General features: G+C 40.7%; 1 protein-coding gene across 2 annotated transcripts in view; it reads left to right on the forward strand.

Annotated features, from left to right (window-relative positions):
* LOC149320073 (ras-related protein Rab-38-like) overlaps window positions 1-19,850 on the forward strand; it is a 39,842-nt gene extending 19,992 nt beyond the window's left edge. The window contains exons 2-4 of one of the 2 annotated variants that reach the window (XM_089512872.1): window positions 3,250-3,530; window positions 10,635-10,783; window positions 18,893-18,966. In XM_089512872.1, coding sequence (XP_089368998.1) covers window positions 3,250-3,530; window positions 10,635-10,781 — 428 coding nt within the window. In that variant the 3' untranslated portion in view covers window positions 10,782-10,783; window positions 18,893-18,966. Of the gene's footprint in view, window positions 1-3,249; window positions 3,531-10,634; window positions 10,784-18,892 lie in introns of both variants that reach the window. The other variant, XM_089512871.1, reaches the window with a different exon arrangement.
* Window positions 19,851-20,416: the final 566 nt, after the last annotated feature.

A 20,416-nucleotide genomic window follows, 5' to 3' on the forward strand; every position in this document is an offset into this window, starting at 1 on the left:
GTCATCTGGTCATTCTGGACACTGTAAAGGAGACTAGTGGATAGCTCCTTCTGTCTACATGCTTCAAGTTGAGTACCTATTGGGGTTATGGGAGCTCAGATTTATACAGCCTAGTTATAAGATCACAGAATTGTAGAGGTGGGAGAGATCCCAAGAATTGTCTATTCTACTCCTTGCCCAATGCATGAATCCACAGTGAAAACATCCCTGACATGTGGTCATCCAACCTCTGTTTAAAACTTTCCAACAAAAGAGAGTCCACCACCTGTCATTTGAATCCATTAGTTTGAGTCCTACCATTTAGGGCAGCAGAAAACAAGCCCAGTCTGTTTTTGCATGACGGCCCTTCATATATTTGAATATAGCTATCATATCACCTCTGGGGGTGCATCAACACTGTGGGAATAATGCAGTTTGACACCACTTTAAGTGCTGTAGATCTATCATATGGAATCCTGGGATTTGTAAGTATAAAAGGTCTTTAGCCTTCTCTGTCAAAGAGTGCTTATGCCTTGTGTTAAAGTGATGTTGAACTGCATTATTTCTATAGTGTAAATGCACCTTCAGTCTTTTCTTCCAGGTGAAAAATACCCAGATCCTTCAACTACTCATACAGTTTGGTTTTCAGATAGATATTCGGCTCTCTTGGTGGTCTTTCTCTGAACAAATTCCAGCTTGTCTATATCTTTCCTAAATTGTGGTGCTCAGAACTAGTCACAGTACTCCAGATGATGTCTGATCAGAGCAAAACGAGCTGTACTATTACAGTCAGTCCTCCTTTTCCACAGATACTGCATCCATAGATTCAACTATACATTTCTTGAAATTTCTGCTCTAACACTTGTATATCACAGCAGTAGTGTCTCTTTAAACATCATTTTCTCAGGTTGCTTACAAGGCACTGAATGTGTGCTTGAGTGTTTGCTTTCAATGAATTCTTCTATGAACACATGGTTCAGCCTTATTTCACGTACTCCATCTTACCACATGTTCAGTCTGGTATCAGCCTTTATTATTTATGTCTCTTTCCATTATAAAAAGCATTGATTCATTTTCTCAACGTCTCAGTGCATCTAGCAGGGTTTTTTTTGTTGTTGTTGTTGTTCTGCCAAGCAGCTCTGTTGATGGATTCCCTGGCTTAATAAAAAAAAGAAGGAAAAAAACAACAACCAGTAAAATTGATTTTAAGATGAGGTTTGCCAAGTAATAGCTTTTTCAACTATCTGTTGTAGAGTGAATATCTGTTCACAGCATGATTTGTCTGGGTGATCTAACCTGGTCCATTTCCTTCAAATATTGTATTTTTATCTAGCATAGAAATTTTTTCATCTAACTTAGTAACATTCCACTTTGCTCCACTCCTAAGATGGGACAGGAACTAGATAATATCTGGAAGTATAAAAACATATTACTGAATGCTAATGTTAGGATGGTCCATGCCATAGTATTTTCCATCTCTATGTATGGTTGTGAAAGCTGGAGAATGAAAAAAGCTGATAGAAAGAAAATCAATTCATTTGAGATGTGGTTTTGGAGAAGAGTTCTGCAGATACTGTGGACTGCTGAAGAGACAAATCTATGGGTCCCAGAGCAAATCAAGCCTGAACTCTCCCTAGAAGCGAAGATTACTAAACTGAGGTCATCATTCTTTGGCCATATCATGGGAAGAAAAGACTCACTATAAAAGATGATAATGCAAGGAAAAGTGGAGGGCAATAGGAAAAGAAGAAGACTGCATACCAGATGGATGGATTCAATCAGGGAAGTCACGGCGCTGAGTTTGCGAGACCTGAACAGGGAGGTTGAAGATAGGTTAACTTAAAGGGCTCTCATTTGTAGGGTCGCCATAGATTGAAGTCAACTTGAAGGCAGTTATAACAAAAAGATGGAGCAAGAGAAGACATGATGACATGACTGCCCTTATTTAATCGGATTGGTGTTCTTAGTTGAGAAGACAATGGAAAGAGAAGAAGACTGTGGATAGCAAACCTGTTCAGTATTTACAATTTTATAAGCAGGACTTCCACCGTCATAAATACTGGCTTTTACATTTGTAGTTCTTGAACCACTGCAATGATTGAAAGTCCTTCCCAAACTCCCAATCAAAGGATTTCCAGTGCAGCACTAACCAGTGATATGTCAAGCAGTCTTTCAGTAGTAGGGTGTGCTGTCACAGGCAGGGGCAAGGCAGGGACATTACTGGCCTTGGTGTTACCCAGGGCTGCCTAGGATGGTGGTGACAGTGGCCTGGCCTGCCTCCCTTCCATTGCTTTGCTCACCTGGCCAGACCTCGCTGTTTCATCATATTCTATTCTAATCATGGCTTCTTGTCCTCACAGATTTCTTATCAGAACTATCAGATATAATGGCATTCCCATGACACTATAGCTTTCCGTTATCTATGCAGTTACAGTCTTTGTTATAGTCTATAAACACTGATTTTCTTTTGGCATTCCTTGGTGCACTCCATTAGTCATCACATGTTTGTTAAAGGCTGCATCTGCACTGCATAAATAATCCAGTTTGACACCACTTTAACTGCCATGGCTCAATGCTATGGAATCCTGGGTAGCTTTGTGAGACATTTAGCCTTCTCTGTCAGAGAGCTCAGGTGCCACAACATACTACAGTTTTGATCTGGAGGAAAAGCAGTATACAAATAAAAATATTATTATTTATTTATTATTATAATTCCATAACATGGAGCCATGGTAGTTAAAGCAGTGTCAACTTGGATTATTTCTGCAATGTGGACACAGCCAAAGTGGTGCCAAATGGCTTTATTTCTGAAGGGTGGAAGAGCTGCATATCTCCCTATATGAACCTGCCAGAATCTTAAGATCAAGAGAGAAGGGCTTTCTCTCAGTCCCACCACCATCACAGTCTCACTTTCCCTGACAGGCAAAACCAGGTTTTTAATGTATAATCAAGAAGGCATCCTATGGGATGTGTGCTTTATTTATTTTTAAAAAAACATTTGCTTAGTTTAAAGATCATTTTATACTGTTCAAAATGTGGTGGCTTTAATTGTTTTTTAAAATGTATTGCCAAATTTTATTTATTTATTTATTTATTTATTTATTTATTTGGTGAGTCACATTGGGTCCCACTCCAGGAAAAAGGTGACAAATAAATTAAGCAAACAAGCCAAAGGGCTAGCCGTGAAACTGACAAATGAGTGTGGGCTGGTGTGTTTGTGTATACCTGTATTTTAAGAAGTATGGTATATGTTTATTTTTTAAATAATAGGTCAAGAAAGATTTGGGAACATGACACGGGTCTATTACCGAGAAGCCATGGGAGCATTTATTGTCTTTGATGTGACCAGACCGGCGACTTTTGAAGCAGTAACCAAATGGAAAGAAGATTTGGACACTAAGCTGACTCTTCCGAATGGCAAACCTGTGCCTACAGTTCTGTTGGCAAACAAATGCGACCAGAGCAAGGAAGTGCTTGTGAACAACGGCATCAAGATGGAGCAATTCTGCCAGGAGAATGGCTTTGTGGGATGGTTTGAAACTTCAGCTAAGGTAAACTTTTCTTGTCCTCTTAAGAGTAGGAGCCCCCACATTGAGGCTCACTTTGGGAGGCTGAGGGCCTGTGCAGACAGCCCTGAAGGGGCAGTCTCCAACCACCCCTTTTACAGCCAGATCAGGGCTGTGGCAACTGCATGCTGCAGCCCCAATCTGGCCTTTGCAGGGGGCAAAAAAGCCACCAAAAGCTGCTCCTTTTTGCGTCCTGCAAAGGGTGTGATAGCCATGTCACCATGGCTTTATGGCATTCCTTTGGCGCTGTGTCAAGCAGACACAGTGCCAGAGGACCGCTGTGATACCACACACCATATGGAGCCGCACGTGGCATCACACCACCCTGGGGGCAGAGCTGGGGCGTGCATCATGTAGATGCTACACCCCAGCCTTGCCCCCAGCCCAGCCAAAGATGCCAGTGTGCACAGACCCTACGTTTAGAGGATTAAAAACTAGATCTTCCAAGCCCCAACACTATAAACACTCCACCAAACCGGGTCTCAGTGCAAATTATAACTCAACTATTTGGATCTAGTAGCATGCTAATTCTCTCTTTTCCCTTTCATGCCCTGCAACTTTCCAGCTCAGTGATGGAAACCCACTGTTTCTGAGCCCTTGGGCAAATCACACTCTCTCATGGTCCAGAAACCTCATGATAGGTTCATCTCAGGATCAACATAAGTCAGAAATGACCTGAAGGCACACAAGAACAACAAAACTCTTTATGACTCAATTAATGTACAGTCACTATTTCATTTCTGTATAGCTAGGGGTAAAACACAATAGCAATGAGTGTCACTACTCTCAGCATTGCCTTTCCATATTTGTAAAGATCAGGCCAGTATGAACTGAGAATATAGTAAGAATGAAATTGCATGGGTTTTGTGTCTGTGGATGCTCACAGAAGTGCCTCCCGGCTTGGGCAGGCTGAGCTTGTAAATTAACTTTAAAAAAACAAAACCTTCTAATTACATCAAGTTTTTAAATAACTGTACAGGGTCCCCAGTGTGCTTGCCTGATGACAAAGTGAAGCCACACATGTTGGAATGGAGAAAAACGAAACTCCTGTATCTGATGGAGAACCAAATGGCTGGGATGATACAATTCCCTTGTTCCAACAGTTCCATTGGCTGAAAGTCTGTTTCTGAGCCCAGTTCAAAGTTATAGGCCATTGCTCCACCAAATAAGAATTCTCACTTCCTGAATTTTTCTTTCAATTCCCAAATTTCTAGCATTGTACAGAGTGACATCTGCATCTCAGAAATAATACAGTTTGACCCAACTAACTGCCATCGCTCAATGCTATGGAATTTTGGGATTTGTCATTTTGTGAGCCATTTAGACTTCTCTGTTAGAGAGCTCTGGTGCCATAACAGACTACAATTGCCAGAACTCCATAGCATTGAGCCATGGTACCGTATTTTCCAGCGTATAAGACGACTGGGCATATAAGGAGACTTCCAACTTTTCCAGTTAAAATAAAGAGTTTGGGATATACTCACCGTATAAGACTACCCCTCTTCCAACGCACACCCAATAAATTTTTTTAAAACATCAGATTTGATTTCAATATGGTAATTTTAATTCAAATGCTTATGACATGCAGGTACTTAGCAGGAAACCTTGTTGTATACAAAGCCTGCTTGGATTGGTCAGCTCTCCCTGCCTGCCCAGCTCTCCCTGTCTCCAAGACTGTCAGAGCAGTAGCTGCTTACATACGATTGTCGCATATGGTAGGAATGCAGCTGCGGCTGTTTTTGAGCTCCCCCCACCATATGCGGCGACCGCAGATTCTTCAGTCTGGCTCGGAAGTTGCACCTGCCCTATAAGACAAAACCCAGAGTATAAGATGACCCCCCGACTTTTGAGAAGATTTTCCTGGGCTAAAAAGTAGTCTTATATGCCAGAAAATACTGTAGTTAAAGTAGTGTCAGACTGGATTATTTCTGCAGTGTGGATGCAGCCTCAGACTTAAAAGCCATTGACACATTGAACTCTTCTAGAAGAGCCCTGGTGGCGCAGTGGTTAAATACCTGCACTGCAGCCACTCATTCACAAACCATAAGGTTATGAGTTGAATCCCGGCAAAAGGGCTCAAGCTCGACTCAGGCTTGCATCCTTCCGAGGAGGTTGCTAAAATGAGTACCCAGATTGTTGGGGGCAATTAGCTTACAATTTGTAAACCGCTTAAGGAGTGCTTAAGTACACTGATAAGCAGTATAGAAATGTACTTCCTATTGCTTTTTTTTTGTGTTCACATTCCCGTGGCAGTTTTCCCTTTTTCTTTTCTGCTAGGGAAAATATGTGGAAAACAGTTGAAAAATTTATTCTTTGGGTATTGAGAAACCCTGACAAGATTAATCTGGACAAATGAGAATCTTTGTAATTCATGGGGTTTTCTATGCAAAATTCATATGTGAAATTTTTGCATAGAAAACAGCATTTTCTGCAGAACAATAATAGTTCTATGCAGGAAATGTTCTTTTCTGACAAAAATTCCACATGCAGATTTTGTGCAGAATAAGTCTCGAACTCAAATAGACTGGTATTCTAGATCGGCTACGTAGGTATCATAGAATCATAGAGTCATAGAGTCATAAAATCATACTTACCAATGTAAACACTTCAGCTGTGTAGCTAAGTGGCATCTGTCTCTGACTGTCTCAATGATTTTAATGGTATTTATTTATTATTGTCATGTAAGAACTATTATGATGTTGTTTTAGGGTGGAGGGGATAATGAGATTGATTTTTATATTGTATGTATTTTATCACTATTGTAAGCTGCCTTGATCCTGTGGGAGAGGTGGGATACAAATAAATTATTATTATTATTATTATTATTATTATTATTATTATGCTAACAAAATGAATTTCAACATGTAGAAATGCAAGGTACTGCACTTACAGCGGAAAAATGAAATGCACAGATATAGGATGGGTGACACCTGGCTGAATGAAACTACGGCGGGATACAGACGGGCAAAAAGGGGTGTATTCATGACGTCATGAAGGTAGAGCCTTCAGACGGGCCTTACCTGAATGCCGCCATGAACACGCCCCCCGCACGCCCCAAGCGGGAAGAAGCGGCATTAAAAAGGTGCTGCTTTTCTCCGCTTTTTTTCCGTTTGATGCGCAGCTGCGCAGCTCCATCTATAAGCTGCTGCACCGGTACGCCAGAATTGCTACGCCGCTAATTTAAGTTGCCCATTTAAAAGCTCCGTGTCTGCTGCGTCGCATAATGAGTCGGGGTCCTGGAACATGCGCAGTTTGCAGTCAGGCTTTAATTGCAGCGTCAGCTGCCATGCAGGTGTGGAAGCTGCAGCACAGCTGCAGCGCATTTTAAGACTCATAACCCTAACCCTAACCCTAACCCTAACCCTAGAGCAACATGTACGCATGCGCTGCTTGGAAAGTTTGGACTTTAAAGTGAGCCCCTACACACATTCCTGTGCCATTTTCACCTAACAATAAAAAATGCTAAAACTGTAAATATTTACATATATACAAGGGAGGTGATGGGGGATGGCAGGGGGACAGCGGTGGCAGCGGTGACAGCTGTGGCTGTGCATTGCAGATTCAGCAGGAGCGCGGGGACCAAAGGAGAGGAGGCATCCATGATGCTGGTGACACTGGCAAAGTGCAAGCGAACAAGGATGCCAACACCAGCTGATCACCAGCTGGCAGGAGACCACCATTGTTCTTGGGCAGAGCGGGGGAAAAAGTTTTAAAGGGGCTTGGGCACTTTAAATGTGCCCATAGGCTTTCTGCCGCCGCTGCTTAGCGCTGCAGCTGCGCAGCTGCGCATCCGCCAGCCGGCAAAAGAAAAAAAAAGCCCCGTTTTTGGCCGCCCGTGAGGAAGCTGCCTCTCTCTTTGCAGCGTCCTCCGAGGTGGTGGTTTGGAAACTGCGGGTCAGAAACGGCCCCAGGTGAGACGTCTTCACTGCCCCCCATGTGGAAGCCCTATCTCCTGAGCCACGCCCCCAGGGCGGGCGGTCTGGAGGCTCCGTATTCAGCAGAATACACCTCCAAGATGTCTTCCCCTGCCCGTTTGTATCCCGCCTACATGTGAAAGGGATCTGGGAGTCCAAGTAGACCACAAGTTGAACATGAGTCAACAGTGTGATGCAGCAGCTAACAAGGCCAATGCGATGTTAGGCTGCATCAATAAAAGAATAGTGTCTAGATGAAGGGAAGTAATAGTGCCACTCTATTCTGCTCTGGTCAGGCCTCACTTGGAATATTGTGTCCATTTCTGGGCACCACAATTTTAAAAGGATGTTGAGAAACTGGAGCATGTCCAAAGACTAAAATGGTGAAGGGACTCCTTCCTCAGAGTGTAGTGGAGTCTCCATCCTTAGAGGTCTTTAAACAGAGGCTGGATGGCTATCTGTTGGGGATGCTTTGATTGAGATTTCCTGCATGGCAGGGGGTTGGACTGGATGGCCCTTGTGGTCTCTTCCAACTCTATGATTCTATTATCTCCCAGTCCAACTCCCCCAATCCTATATTACTGGGTAACAGCTGCAGTGAGTTATGGGGGTCTGTTTTCTGTCAGTTGGAATTTAACCTTGCTCCTGTGAGTAATCTTTAATATGAGGAAGAATTGTAATAGGAATCCTACTTCTGACTGTTGCACCAGAGATTACTTGTGAGAGGTTGCTGCATTGTGATCAACTGGAGACTAGACCCTCATTGCTTGCAGTAGTTGCTGCCCACTAAGTCAGGAAGGTGCGACTTCCATGATCCCAATATATTCCCTACACTTTTGAATATGTAGGGATTATGAATACAAATCAGTTCTGAATGCATGACACTTGGCACACATTTGTAACTGTGATAGTGAATTCCAACCATAATCTTTGACAGCTGTGCAGTTTTTGAAGATTTGTTGGAGGGAGAAAATAAACATGTTGCTTCCTTTCAGAAGAAAAAATTAACAAAGAATTGCATCCCTACTAAATAAATGCTCAATTAAATTTCTAAGTTACTTTACATTTGGGAACTGAAGGAAAAATTCATAGAGGGAAAGAATTCTTTGGAGAGGGCAATGCCCTCATTTTGACTGCATCTGCACTGCAGAAATAATACAGTTTGATACCGCTTTAACTGCTATTGCTCAATGATATCGAATTCTGGGAGTTGTAGTTTGTTGTGGCACCAGAGCTCTTTGACAGAGAAGGTTAAATAACTAATAAAACTACACATCCCAGAATTCCATAGCATTGAGCCATAACAATTAAAGCAGTGTCAAACTTCATTATTTCTGCAGTGCAGATGCAGCCTTTGCCTGCTGCTGTAACTACAACCCTGGGAAATTCCTGATTGTCTCTTGCCTCCATCACAACTGTTTCGGCCTTCCACATTCTTTATCTATTTCAAAGAGATGGTAACATTTCTTGCAAAGTAATTAGATCTCTAGAGATATCAGGGAAATGGCTTAGAATTTCTGGAGAGTGCAGCACGATCTTGATATAGGTCAGGCATAAATATGTGAGGACAACCAAGGAGCCATGTAACAGATCCCAGGATATGCACCATATCTTGCTTTTAATGTTATGAAGATGAAAAGTCAGACTCAATCATGTATTATTCCAGTAAATTTTGGTGAGGCCTTGTATACAGATAGCAATTCGATCTCTCCTGATTTGCATCATTTTTGGACACTGATGTCTTTGATACAATCCTTGTATCAAACAAATACTGTTTAGCTAGTTTTCTGATGTGTATCATCACTAGAGGTAGGCAGGGGTAACAGATATTTTTAAAAAGACAGTGCAAGAACATGGATAAGATAAAATTCAATGTAATTTTTGAGTCAAAATGCCTGCTTTCATTTACTTCTTTATTTAAAACTTTCCTTTATTAAAAAAAAAGCATCTAATATTATGCTTCCAAACATAAAGACAAGGAAACACATATAATAATCCCAGTTACCCTTGAAACCTCCATCTTCCATCTAACAAAAATCACACACATGAATATATTCACTTTCCACCCTACCGAGTTGAAATTGTAAAATATAAAATGAAGTTCATTTCCTTGGTTCTACTCAATAACAACCACAAATCCTTATAATTCTAACTTTTCCACCATTAGTATGAACACAATATTCAAAAACCCCAAGCATTTTTATACCTTGCTAATTATACTTGCTAATTATACTTGCTAATTAGCTTACTTGCTGTTCACCGCTATGATCTTTGGAATAGTGGTATATAAATAAAACAAATTATTATTATTATTATTATTATTATTATTATTATTATTATTAAAAAAATCTGTGAAAGATTTCCAGTCATTCTAAAATATATCCAATGATTTTTCTTTAAACAAAATGGAAAGCTTACCCCTTTCTGCTTTTTCAAAACCTATCAAAATCCAAAGTTCATTTTTCAGTACTTTTCCATTTCTGAGCATAAAGTGTCCTTGTGGCTATAATCATGTAATGAAGCACTTTATAGTTAATAGTTTTTAGTAAGGGTCTTGATCCTTCATACACACTTAAAGCAAAAGCACATTTTGACCAGGCTCCTATATCATGCTTTCATAGTGTAAAAACAATATCACACTACATTGACATAGTGCTATTATTCCACTTTAAGAGCCCTGGTGGTGCAGGGGTAAAATGCCTGTACTGCAGCCACTCATTCACAAACCATAAGGTTGTGAGTTCAATACCAGTCAGGGCCTCTGGGTCGACTCAGCCTTGCATCCTTCTGTAGATCACAAAAATGAGTACCCAGCTTGCTGGGGGCAATTGGCTTACACATTGTAGACTGCTTAGGGAGTGCTTAAGTGTGCTGATAAGCAGTATAGAAATGTACTTGCTGTTGCTATTGCTTTAACTCCTTTGGCTGCTTCCTATGGAATTCTGGAGTTTGTAATTTAGAGAGGTGCTAAAGCCCCCTGGCTGATAATTCTAAATGTCCCTCCTTAAATGCAAATCCCAGAATTCCACAGGAAGCAATTGTTCACCGCCACTGTTCTTTTCGCCTTTCCTGGTCCATGTCCTTCAACTGGGAGGAGAGACAAAATGATAACTCGTGTATCGAAGTCCTTCAGTTTCCTACCCATAGCCTAATAATCCCTCTTTTTTCTGTGCAGCATTGCAGAGCATGGACCATAAACGTCCTGTCTGATGGAAGATTTAAACCCACATTGAATTCACTTTCCACTTCACCACACTGTTCCTCTGTGAGAATTCTTCAGCTGAGCACTGCAATGTTTTCTAAAGTAACTGTTGAAAGATAATGGTAACTATCTTCTAATGATCAGATGATTACTTGTGGACTAGGACTCAGGAAATTGTGGTTTCCTTTGAAATGCTCCTTTGCTTCCTGAGAAGTTTGTGAAAGCTAACTCTGGGCCTCTACAGATGGGCAGCTCAATGCCGCCCCTTTGGGGTCAGCATGGAGGCCATGGCAACCAGACGCCGTGGCCTCCGGAAGAACCAAAAAGAACCCACTTCCCAGTGGATTCTTTTTGAGTCCTGGAAGGGACGCCACAGTGCACTCATGTGCCATGATGACACCCTTTCCATGGAACGCTGTTTGGGCGCTGCACTGCACAGACGTCATCATGGCATGCACCATCTGGATGGGTGTGCACCATGGTGGCACCTGGTGGAGAAAGAAGGGCTTGGAGCATGTGAATGCTCAGTCCTACCACAGCCCTACTGCACATGCAGGCTGGCATAAACAGCAAGGCAGTGTCCTGCAGTGATATGAAACAAACATGGCCCTTTTATAAAACAAATCCCCCCTCACAGCTTTGTAGAGTTAAGGAAAAAAGATGAACTTTTTTTTACTAAGAGTCAACTGTCTCCTGACTACCACAAATAATGAATAACCCCTCAAAAATGCTATGCAAGCCCTCAAAAGTAGTGGCTGGGTGGCTGCTGCATTAATTTGTGAAAATAAGATTATTTTGGCAGTATGGCTTTGTTAACACAAAAAGTAATGTGCTGCAGTTAACAAGGAACATTAATTCCAGATTTGTAATGTGTTACCTTCAAGCAATGATAATGTACTGGTAGCGATTGGCAAAGGATGCTCTGCTTTGTGCCAAAGAGGGCACATGATCCTCTAGAGTAAGAACAGGATTAATAACTACACACTGGCAACAAACCAGGTCCTTCAGGGCAGTGAAGATCCCATCTAAGCCATTACATGATGATTACATGTATTCATTTTCTCCTACAAACAAGTAGAGATATCCTGATGTGAATGACAAAATATTTGGCAACTCTATACTTTCTCTTGGGTTTTGAAAGTCACCATTTTTCATAGCGTCGTTTGCTCCAGTCCCCTGGCAGTGCAGGAAATCTACAAAGTAAGCCTCGTGGTGACAAATGGCCTTCCAGGTTCTATTTTAAAACTTTCAACAATGAAGAGTCCTCCATCATCTGTGATAGTCCATACTGATGTCAAAAATCTCATACCATTGGGAGGCTTCCTAACTTTCAATCACAATCTCCTTTGTCGGAATTTGAATCCAGTGGTTTCTGCCAAAACCATCTTGCTCTATCTTCCATGTCACAGCCTTAAAATATTTGAAGATGGACATTGTATTCCCTCTCCAGTCTTCTCTTCTCCATACCAAATATGTTTCTAAACTCTTTACCATCTTGCTTACCTTCCTCAAGACACAGACCAGCTCACTGCCATTCTTCTTAAACTGTGGTGTCCAGAACTGGAAACGGTACTGCAGGTTAGGTCTGACTAAAGGAGAATAGAGGAGTATTGTTGTCGCTGTGTGTTTGTTCAGTTTGTTTTTGAGTGAAGGTGACCCTAAGGTGAACCTGTCATGGGGTTTTCTGGGGCTGAGAGCATGTGGGTTTCCATGGCTGAGCAGGGAATTGAACCTTGATCTCCAGTGTTGTAGTCCATTACTCAAACCATTACACTACACTTATTATTTATTACTGTGTGTGTGTGTGTTGTGTGCCTACAAGTCATTTCCAACTTATGGTGACCCTATCATGGGGATTTCTGGGGCTGAGAGCATGTGACTTGTCCCAGGCCACCAAATGAGTTTCCATGGCTGAGCAGGGAATCAGACTTTGATCTCCAGAGTTGCAGTTCCATGGTCAAATCACTACACCACACTTACTGCTTATTACTCTGTGTGTGTGTGTGTGTGTGTGTGTGTGTGTGTGTACTGTGTGCCTTCAAGTCATTTCCAAATTATGGCGACCCTAAGGTGAACCTAACATGGTGATTTCTTAGCAAGATTTGTTCAGAGGATGTTTGTCATTGCCTTCTTCTGAGGCTGAGAGAGTGTGACTTGCCCTAGGTCACCCAGTGGGTTTCGTGACTGAGTGGGAATGGAACCCTGGACTCCAGAGTCGTAGTCCAACGCTCAAACCACTGTGGCATGCTGACTCAGTGATAAAGCATAGAATTGCTTTACTTTATTTGCTTTGGCCTCACACACCATTCACTTAATATAGCTTATGTTTCAGTAAGACTCAAGATCAGTTTTCACATGTACTACTGCAAACAACACACTCCATCCTATATTAGCGCATCTGATTTTTCCACCTTGAACATAAGAATTTGCATTTATTCCTGGAAAAAAATGTTCTATTAGTTACTTTCACATTACTATAAACTAAAATGACTTCACTGTATAAATCTAGAAGCAGCTTTATATCCTGGGACCACAAGAATCATAAACCCTGTAAGATTTGCATAGCGAGCCATAAAAAATATTTCATTTGGAAGTGGGAAAAGCCCATAAAAATCAATAAAAGCACATTATGGCAGCAAAAAAAGTCGCCCACCCTGATTTAAGGGGATTTATTTCAGGAATTACCACTGAGAACTCTTAAATCGTTAATGTTGTGCCTTAGCATTATAGTAAAATGAAAGATGCTGACAGGATACCAATAACAAATTCGAAACTGCATCCTGAGATTGCTTTATGTATATTTAATAAAGTGTTTATTTTTTATTCAGAATAACACATGAGGCTGTTAGCTCTCAGGGCCTGGTCCTGAGTCTCCAGTTTTTATGGGTTATCTCCAGATAGAAGACAAGGGGGCTGATTTTCCAATTTTGCAAAGCTCAGCTCCAGGCAAGAGGAAAAGGTTGTATGCTAATCTCCAGCTAGTTAATAGAGCAGCAGCTTGCTGAAATTTGCAGAGTGCTTTGTTGTTGCAACTTGTGATAAACGCTTTGGGGTTCTGTATGTTTCCTTAGTTGGCATTCACCTTCTGTCCCAGTTATTGTGGTGCCAGGGCTTACCTTCTGCTCTCCTCTTCATCCACCTTCTAGCTAGAAGCAAGTGGCCTAGAACAGATTAAATATTTCTAAAGAAATTAATATACGTGGCTTTTAAATTGCTATTAAAGTTGTTGAATAACACCTTTGGTGATTCTTATCACATGATGCTACCTCTGACCCATAGCTGCTGTGTCTGCCAAGTGCAAGTAGGACATCCCTTTTCATTAATGGGGGAAATATGTCAATAGTTCCCAATTGTGCAGCAGTCCTAGGACTCCACAGGTGCAAAATATCACTGCCACCAAAGTTGCATTGTTGGCAGTTGTGTGATATCACAGTCGCCTCCTTTTCCCCTGTCATCCTTGCTATTCGCAGTCCCTTTTTTGTTTTGTTTTGTTTTGTTTTTCTTTTCTTTTTTTCTATTAAACTTAAATCACATTCACTAAACTCTGGAACTGCATTTTAAAAAAGTAAAAAATAAAAATTTAAAAACAAAAGGCATGCTGAGTAGGGCATAGGACAGGGAAGCTGGGCAAATCCGGAAGGGAGTGTGCCACCCACTGTGGGATTAAAGAGTTGTGTGATTAAATAGATGTGCGATTATGGCTGCTCACAAATCAATATGTTTGTGTTTACTTGAACAAGAGCAATTGCGGCAAGGATGAGGTTTATGTGATAATGTCCTGAGTTCCAAATAGGTAAGAAGGAATGATCCTCTCCTTTCACCTTAGTCTGGGAACCAAATCTTTAACTAAGACTTCTCTCTTAATTTACAAACATGAAAATATGTCCCTTCCCCTTTCTGTTTGAATGAACCACTATGACTGGTATGTAGTGCATAAAACTTAATGGCATCACCTGTTCCTAGGTCTCAGGTTTTGCCCCATAAACTAAGGGCAATTCTGAACTGGCAACCCTAATAGCACAGGAGTGAACAACACATCGCTTTCAGATGCGCTCTTTTCTAAGTTCATGTTGGCTCATTTCTGTTTCAATAGGCAGTTGTTATCATTTCTCCTTATCAAGATGGCCTGTGATTTCATCACTGTGGTCCCCCCACCATGGTTGAAGGCTGCAACTATTCTGCAACATAGTTATCTTCCTCTTTGCTTGCCAAGTCATCATCTGGTGGCCAGTTTTTGGCGATAAGCTTTTCTATACTTATGTAAACGAATCCTCCAGAGAGCAGATATATGGTTCTGACATTGGGATGAACTCAGAGCCTTACCAGCTTAATAAAACCTGCCAGAAATGGCACTGTCCTGGCATAGCCTTCAAAGTTGCTACCACACTACAGAACTAATGCAGTTTGACACCATTTTAACTGTCATGGCTCCATCCTATGGAATTGCAAGATTTGTAGTTTGTTGTATCACCAGTGCTCCCTGACAGAGAAGGCAAAACATCTCACAAAACTACAGATCTCAGGATTCCATAACATTGAGCCATGGCAGGTAATGTGGTGTCAAACTACATTAATTCTGCAGTGCTGACAGCAGCCGAAGGCTCATGGTCATCTCCTTCCCATAATGAAATGTCACAGTTGGATTTTGAGGTACTGTAGTGTACAGTTTGCGGACACCACAACTCAGGAGGGATATTGACAAGGTGGAGCATGTCCAGAGGATGGCAACCAAAAGGATGAAAGGTCTGGAATTTGGGCCATCTCTCCTTTAACACCAGTTGTTGTTTTTTTTAAAAAAAAAAAAACCTCACTATTTCCTCTGGATTTTTCAGGAAAATCTGGAGCACTCCAGAGCAATGCTGGGTGACTATTTACACAGGGTCCCATTGTTTTGCCTGGCACCAGTGCCACTAGTACAAGTCATTCTTCCCAGCTCACAGTAAGGTGCCTAGTCATGTGATTGTCTCATTTCAACCACAAAGGGAGCAACCTGTGCCAACAGCAGTGGGTGGCACAATGGGAAAAGAGTGGAGACAGCTCCCCAGCACCACTAGTTTAGAGTGTCTATGTAATAGGGAATTCAGGGCAGTTTCAGAGGCAGAAGGCCAGGGTGGATCTACCCAGTGAGGCTTCAGAATGTACTTTCTTTAAATGTTATTATTAAAAATGTTACATACAGAAAACAAAAAAACAAAAACGTACATCTCTTCTTTGTACTTCCTGGATTCTTGGGCTTATCTAAGATACTACTAAACTACTATTTTTCTACTAAGCTCTTTTTCCATTTTCCACCTTGTTCCATTAAATTCTATCTGTCTTCATTCCTTTGTGCTATAATGTCCTTCATATTTTGATATACATACATACATTTTATTCATTCTGGTACATTTTTTAGAAAAATCAAAAGGGAGAACTAAAAGAACGAGAGAAGAAATAAAAGAGAGTCACGACTTAATCTATATATTTCCGACATTCATTACCTTATACACTATTATCTCAAAGTGTTCTAAATCTCAGACATTCTCTTTATAATCTGTATCATTTCCTCAATTCGCCAATAAAGTCAAATGTAACTCTTCCTTTTTCTCCCTCTGCATATAATCTTTCCATACCTCCTATCCAATATAAAAATCTTCCATGGAGGATTTATTTATCATATTTGTCAATTTGTCCATTTTATAAATATCAATCATTTTTACTCGCCAATCTTGTATTTCTGGGATTTCCAACTTTTCCCAATATTTAGCGTATAATGTTCTCGCGGCAATGATTGCATAAAATAGTACTTTTTTATTTTTGTTTTCCAATTGTAAGTTGTCTGTCAAATTCAAAAGATACATTTTGGCATTAGGTCTTTCTTTCAAATTAAACATTTTCCTTAATTCCCTATGAATATTTTTCCAAAATAATTTAGCCTTCAGACAATTCCACCACATATGAAAATACATTCCCACCTCTTTTTCACATTTCCAGCATATATTTCTATTATTCTTAAACATTTTAGATAGATTGTAGGGGTCAGGTACCATCTGTACATTGATTTGTATATGTTCTCTCTTAATTCTACACATGCTGTTTGTTTGGTTTTCCGTTTCCACAGCTCCTCCCATTCATCAAATTGAATTATTTGCTTCAAATCCTTTGCCCGTTTTATCATAAATTCCTTCACTGTTTCATCTTCCAATTCAAACCTTAATATCAATTTATATATTTTAGAAATTTGTTTGGTTGGGTCCTTTATTATTTTTTCCAGTTCAGGTTCAGCTGGTCCAATCTCTACTCCTTTGAAATCTAACAAAAACCTTTCCCTTATTTGCATATATGTAAACCAACTGCAATTGTATCCTTGCTCCAACAATTTTTTGTGATTTCTTCATATACTACCCAATCATTTTTCTTATATTCTTCCCTTATAAACATGGCTTCGTTAGTTGATGCCCGTAATGGGATTTTTGATTTTAAATTATTGGCATGAACGAAAAAAAATGGGTTAGGGTTAGGGTTAGACCAAATTCACATCAGATTTTTCCGAATACAGTGATTATTAAAGTTACCATCAATTTTGGTTTTTTCATAAAACAAATAACCATGTAATCCAAATTTTAAATTTATCTTTTCCAAATTCAGGGTTCTCTAGTTTTGTAATCTAATCCAGTCTAATATCCAATCAAATATACACACATAATAATACCAGTTTAAGTTAGGTAATGCAAGACCTCCTCTATCAGTTGTGTCATATAAAATTTTCATCTTTACTCTTGGTTTTTTTTATTCACTTCTTCTCCATGCTTTGCTTTTTTGCTTTTTTGCTTTTTCTTTCTTTCTTTTTTTTTTTCCTCAAATGCCACTTTACAGCACCCTGCAAATAGCTTCTTACAAACCAGAGGAATTTACATGGCTGTTCAGAATAGCACATGACTGACTTACACTTCTCTGTGGCCCAGCACAAAAGTATTGGGTGACTATTCTCCATTCAGTGCCAGTCTCTAAGCCATTAAATTCTGAGCCACTTAACAGTGTGCTGGCAAAAGGACAAGCTTGGTACACTCACAAGATCTCATAGAATCAGAAGATATCCACAGGTAGACAGGGTCATTTTAAAGCAGTATCCATTATAAATGAGCCTCTTTATCATCTTGGATCAATTAAACTGGAATAACTATTCCATTCTGCTTCTAAGGGTGTGTCCATATTTCAGAATTAAGGCAGTTTAACACCAGTTTAACTGCCATGGTTCCATCCTGTGGACTCCTGGGATTTGTAGTTTCTTATTGCACCAGAGCGCTCTGAAAGAGAAGGCTAAATATCTTGCAAAATTATAAATCCCAGAATTCCATAGCATTCAATCATGGCAGTTAAAGCAGTGTCAAACTGCATTAATTCTGCAGTGTAGATGCAGCCTAAGAGCTTGGATTAGAGCCACAGATACACCCAGGATAACTCAACAGGCATGATGCAAGAGGCTGATGCAAGTGAACAATTGCAGACACCCATTGGAGGAGATCATGCCATGAACAATATCTATAAATATGGGCATGAACTATCGACAGTGTGGATTATTGTTATTAGTGGATAGTTGGTTGGAGAGTCATTGTCATGTATATAATGCTGTATATACTTAGTAGTAAAGTTCTGTAAATAGAACATGGAGACTCTGGATATTTCTTTAGCACATTGCACAGTTAAACCTGCTGGTAGCCTTGCAGAGCCCAGCAGGGAAGGACCACAAGTAGTGTGTGGCACTGACATGAATTTTTAAAAATTTACCTGTTGCTCCAGATCTTCCAAGAAGATCTAAATACCACCATTCCCTTGCCGCAACTGCTGTCTGCATGGGTGTCTCACTGGGCCACTTGGTACATCTGCTCCTTTGGGTCACTTGTTCTCTCAGAAAATAAAATAATCATAATAAGACACCCAGCAATGTGTGACCATTGCTGGGAGCCATATTCTGACCTTAAAATGAACAACTGGAGCAGGGCTGGATGCACTAAGCAGCCCAGGAGAACATCTGTACAGACAGCTTCCATGGTAGGTAAATAGAGGCCAAGGTAATGGGAGCAAGACAGGGCAGCTGCAGTACCAGGATATTCTGGATGCCCCTGGAACATCCTGGCCTGTGCAGACAAGGCCAGAGCAGGAGAATCTTTCCAGTTGATTTTAAACTGTTTTAATCTCCAATTCATTCATTCTTTCCATCTATGTGCCACCCATCCTCTTCCCATTTGCAGGAAAACATAAATATTGATGAAGCCTCCCGATGTTTGGTGAGACACATCATGGCCACTGAGAGCGACCCCGTGCTCCAGCCTGTTGAACCTGATGTCATCAAGCCACACTTGAATTCCTCCAAGTTCACCAGCTGTTCAGCTTGCTTCAGATCCTAAGCAATTTCCAAGGTGTGTTTGGACACTGGGACTGAGCAACACGCAACTCAGGAAGAAAAGTGCCTCCAGAGCATGTCGCCTGGCTTGTGCTGCTCCCGAGCACAAAACCAAGATCACAAAATCTCCATCCTTTTCAAATATTTGGCTGTAAAAGAAAATCCAAAGGGCTTTAGTTCTTTTTTTACTTTTCAACTTATTATTTTTGTCACTGTTCTCTGGATTGGTTGTGAAAACCTCTGCAAATATTTTATATTAATTGTCTAAGCTGTTTCACTTCAATGTGTTTGCTCAGGCAAAGCGCTCATTCTGGGAAAGCTTAAACATCAGAAGATGATTCTTTTTTTCTTTTGGAGAGGGTTTTGTGTATATGTGTGAATTGGCCTCTTGGGAGTCTGGAACCAGGGTGGTTAATTTTATCACCCTCCAAATCCTGGTGGACTGCAACTCCCAGCAGTCCTAGTCAACATAGATAATGATGAGGAATGCTGGATCTGCAGTTAAATATTATCTGGAGAGCTCACAATTCCCAGTCATGGTCTATAGCTTGGGAAAATAGTCTTTGGACTGCAGTGTCAAGAATCCCCCTGATTCAGGCATTCTTTGAACTGTAGTCCAAAAACTACACACAGAGAGAGAGGAATAGATTCCTGACTATTTGGGGATATGTATGGAGTTATTTTCATTATGTATTTTTTCTAGGGGTTATAGAGGAAGTGTGGAAAATATATTTTGCACTGGAGCACAATAATGCTGAGAGCTGAATACAGATCATACTTCCTACTAAGTAGAGAGCTTAATTTGAAATCAGAAGATCTTCCTTAGGGAGGGGGGGGGGGGGGAGAGAATTCCTTCATTCTGTATTCGTATGGATCAAATCTGAGAACTGCTGTAGTTCACACCCAAGTGGGAAATTTGCTACAGCATTTAGTATGGCCTTAATTCTCCTATTGCCTTTTCCACTGGACTTCAGTTTCCATCAATCCCTATTAGCAGGATTGCCGGGACTTGTAGTCCAAAACAGCTTGAGGCTACCTGGTGGGTCATTCATCCATCCATCACTTTATTTATATCCCATGTTTCTCCCAGTCTGGGACTCAAAGTGGCTTACAAAGAAGGCATAAAATACAATGAAAACATTTAGTTTGAAAAGTAAGCATTTAAAATCTTACACTGAAGCAGAGAACAGCATTGTACTTTAAAAGCTCCTGTCTTGTTAAAGTCAATTTCCAAAGGCTTAATGGAAATGACAGGTCTTAACCTGCCATCAAAATGAAAACCAAGAAGGAGCCAACCTACCTTCGGAAGTTCTTCCAAGGAGTGGGAACAGCCACAGAGAAGGCCTTCAGTGCCATTCAATGCCATTGTCAC

Source organism: Sceloporus occidentalis, unplaced genomic scaffold (assembly GCF_023333645.1).
Source record: "Sceloporus occidentalis isolate IW3139 unplaced genomic scaffold, rSceOcc1.0.p SCAF_2, whole genome shotgun sequence".
NCBI classification, from domain to species: domain Eukaryota; kingdom Metazoa; phylum Chordata; class Lepidosauria; order Squamata; family Phrynosomatidae; genus Sceloporus; species Sceloporus occidentalis.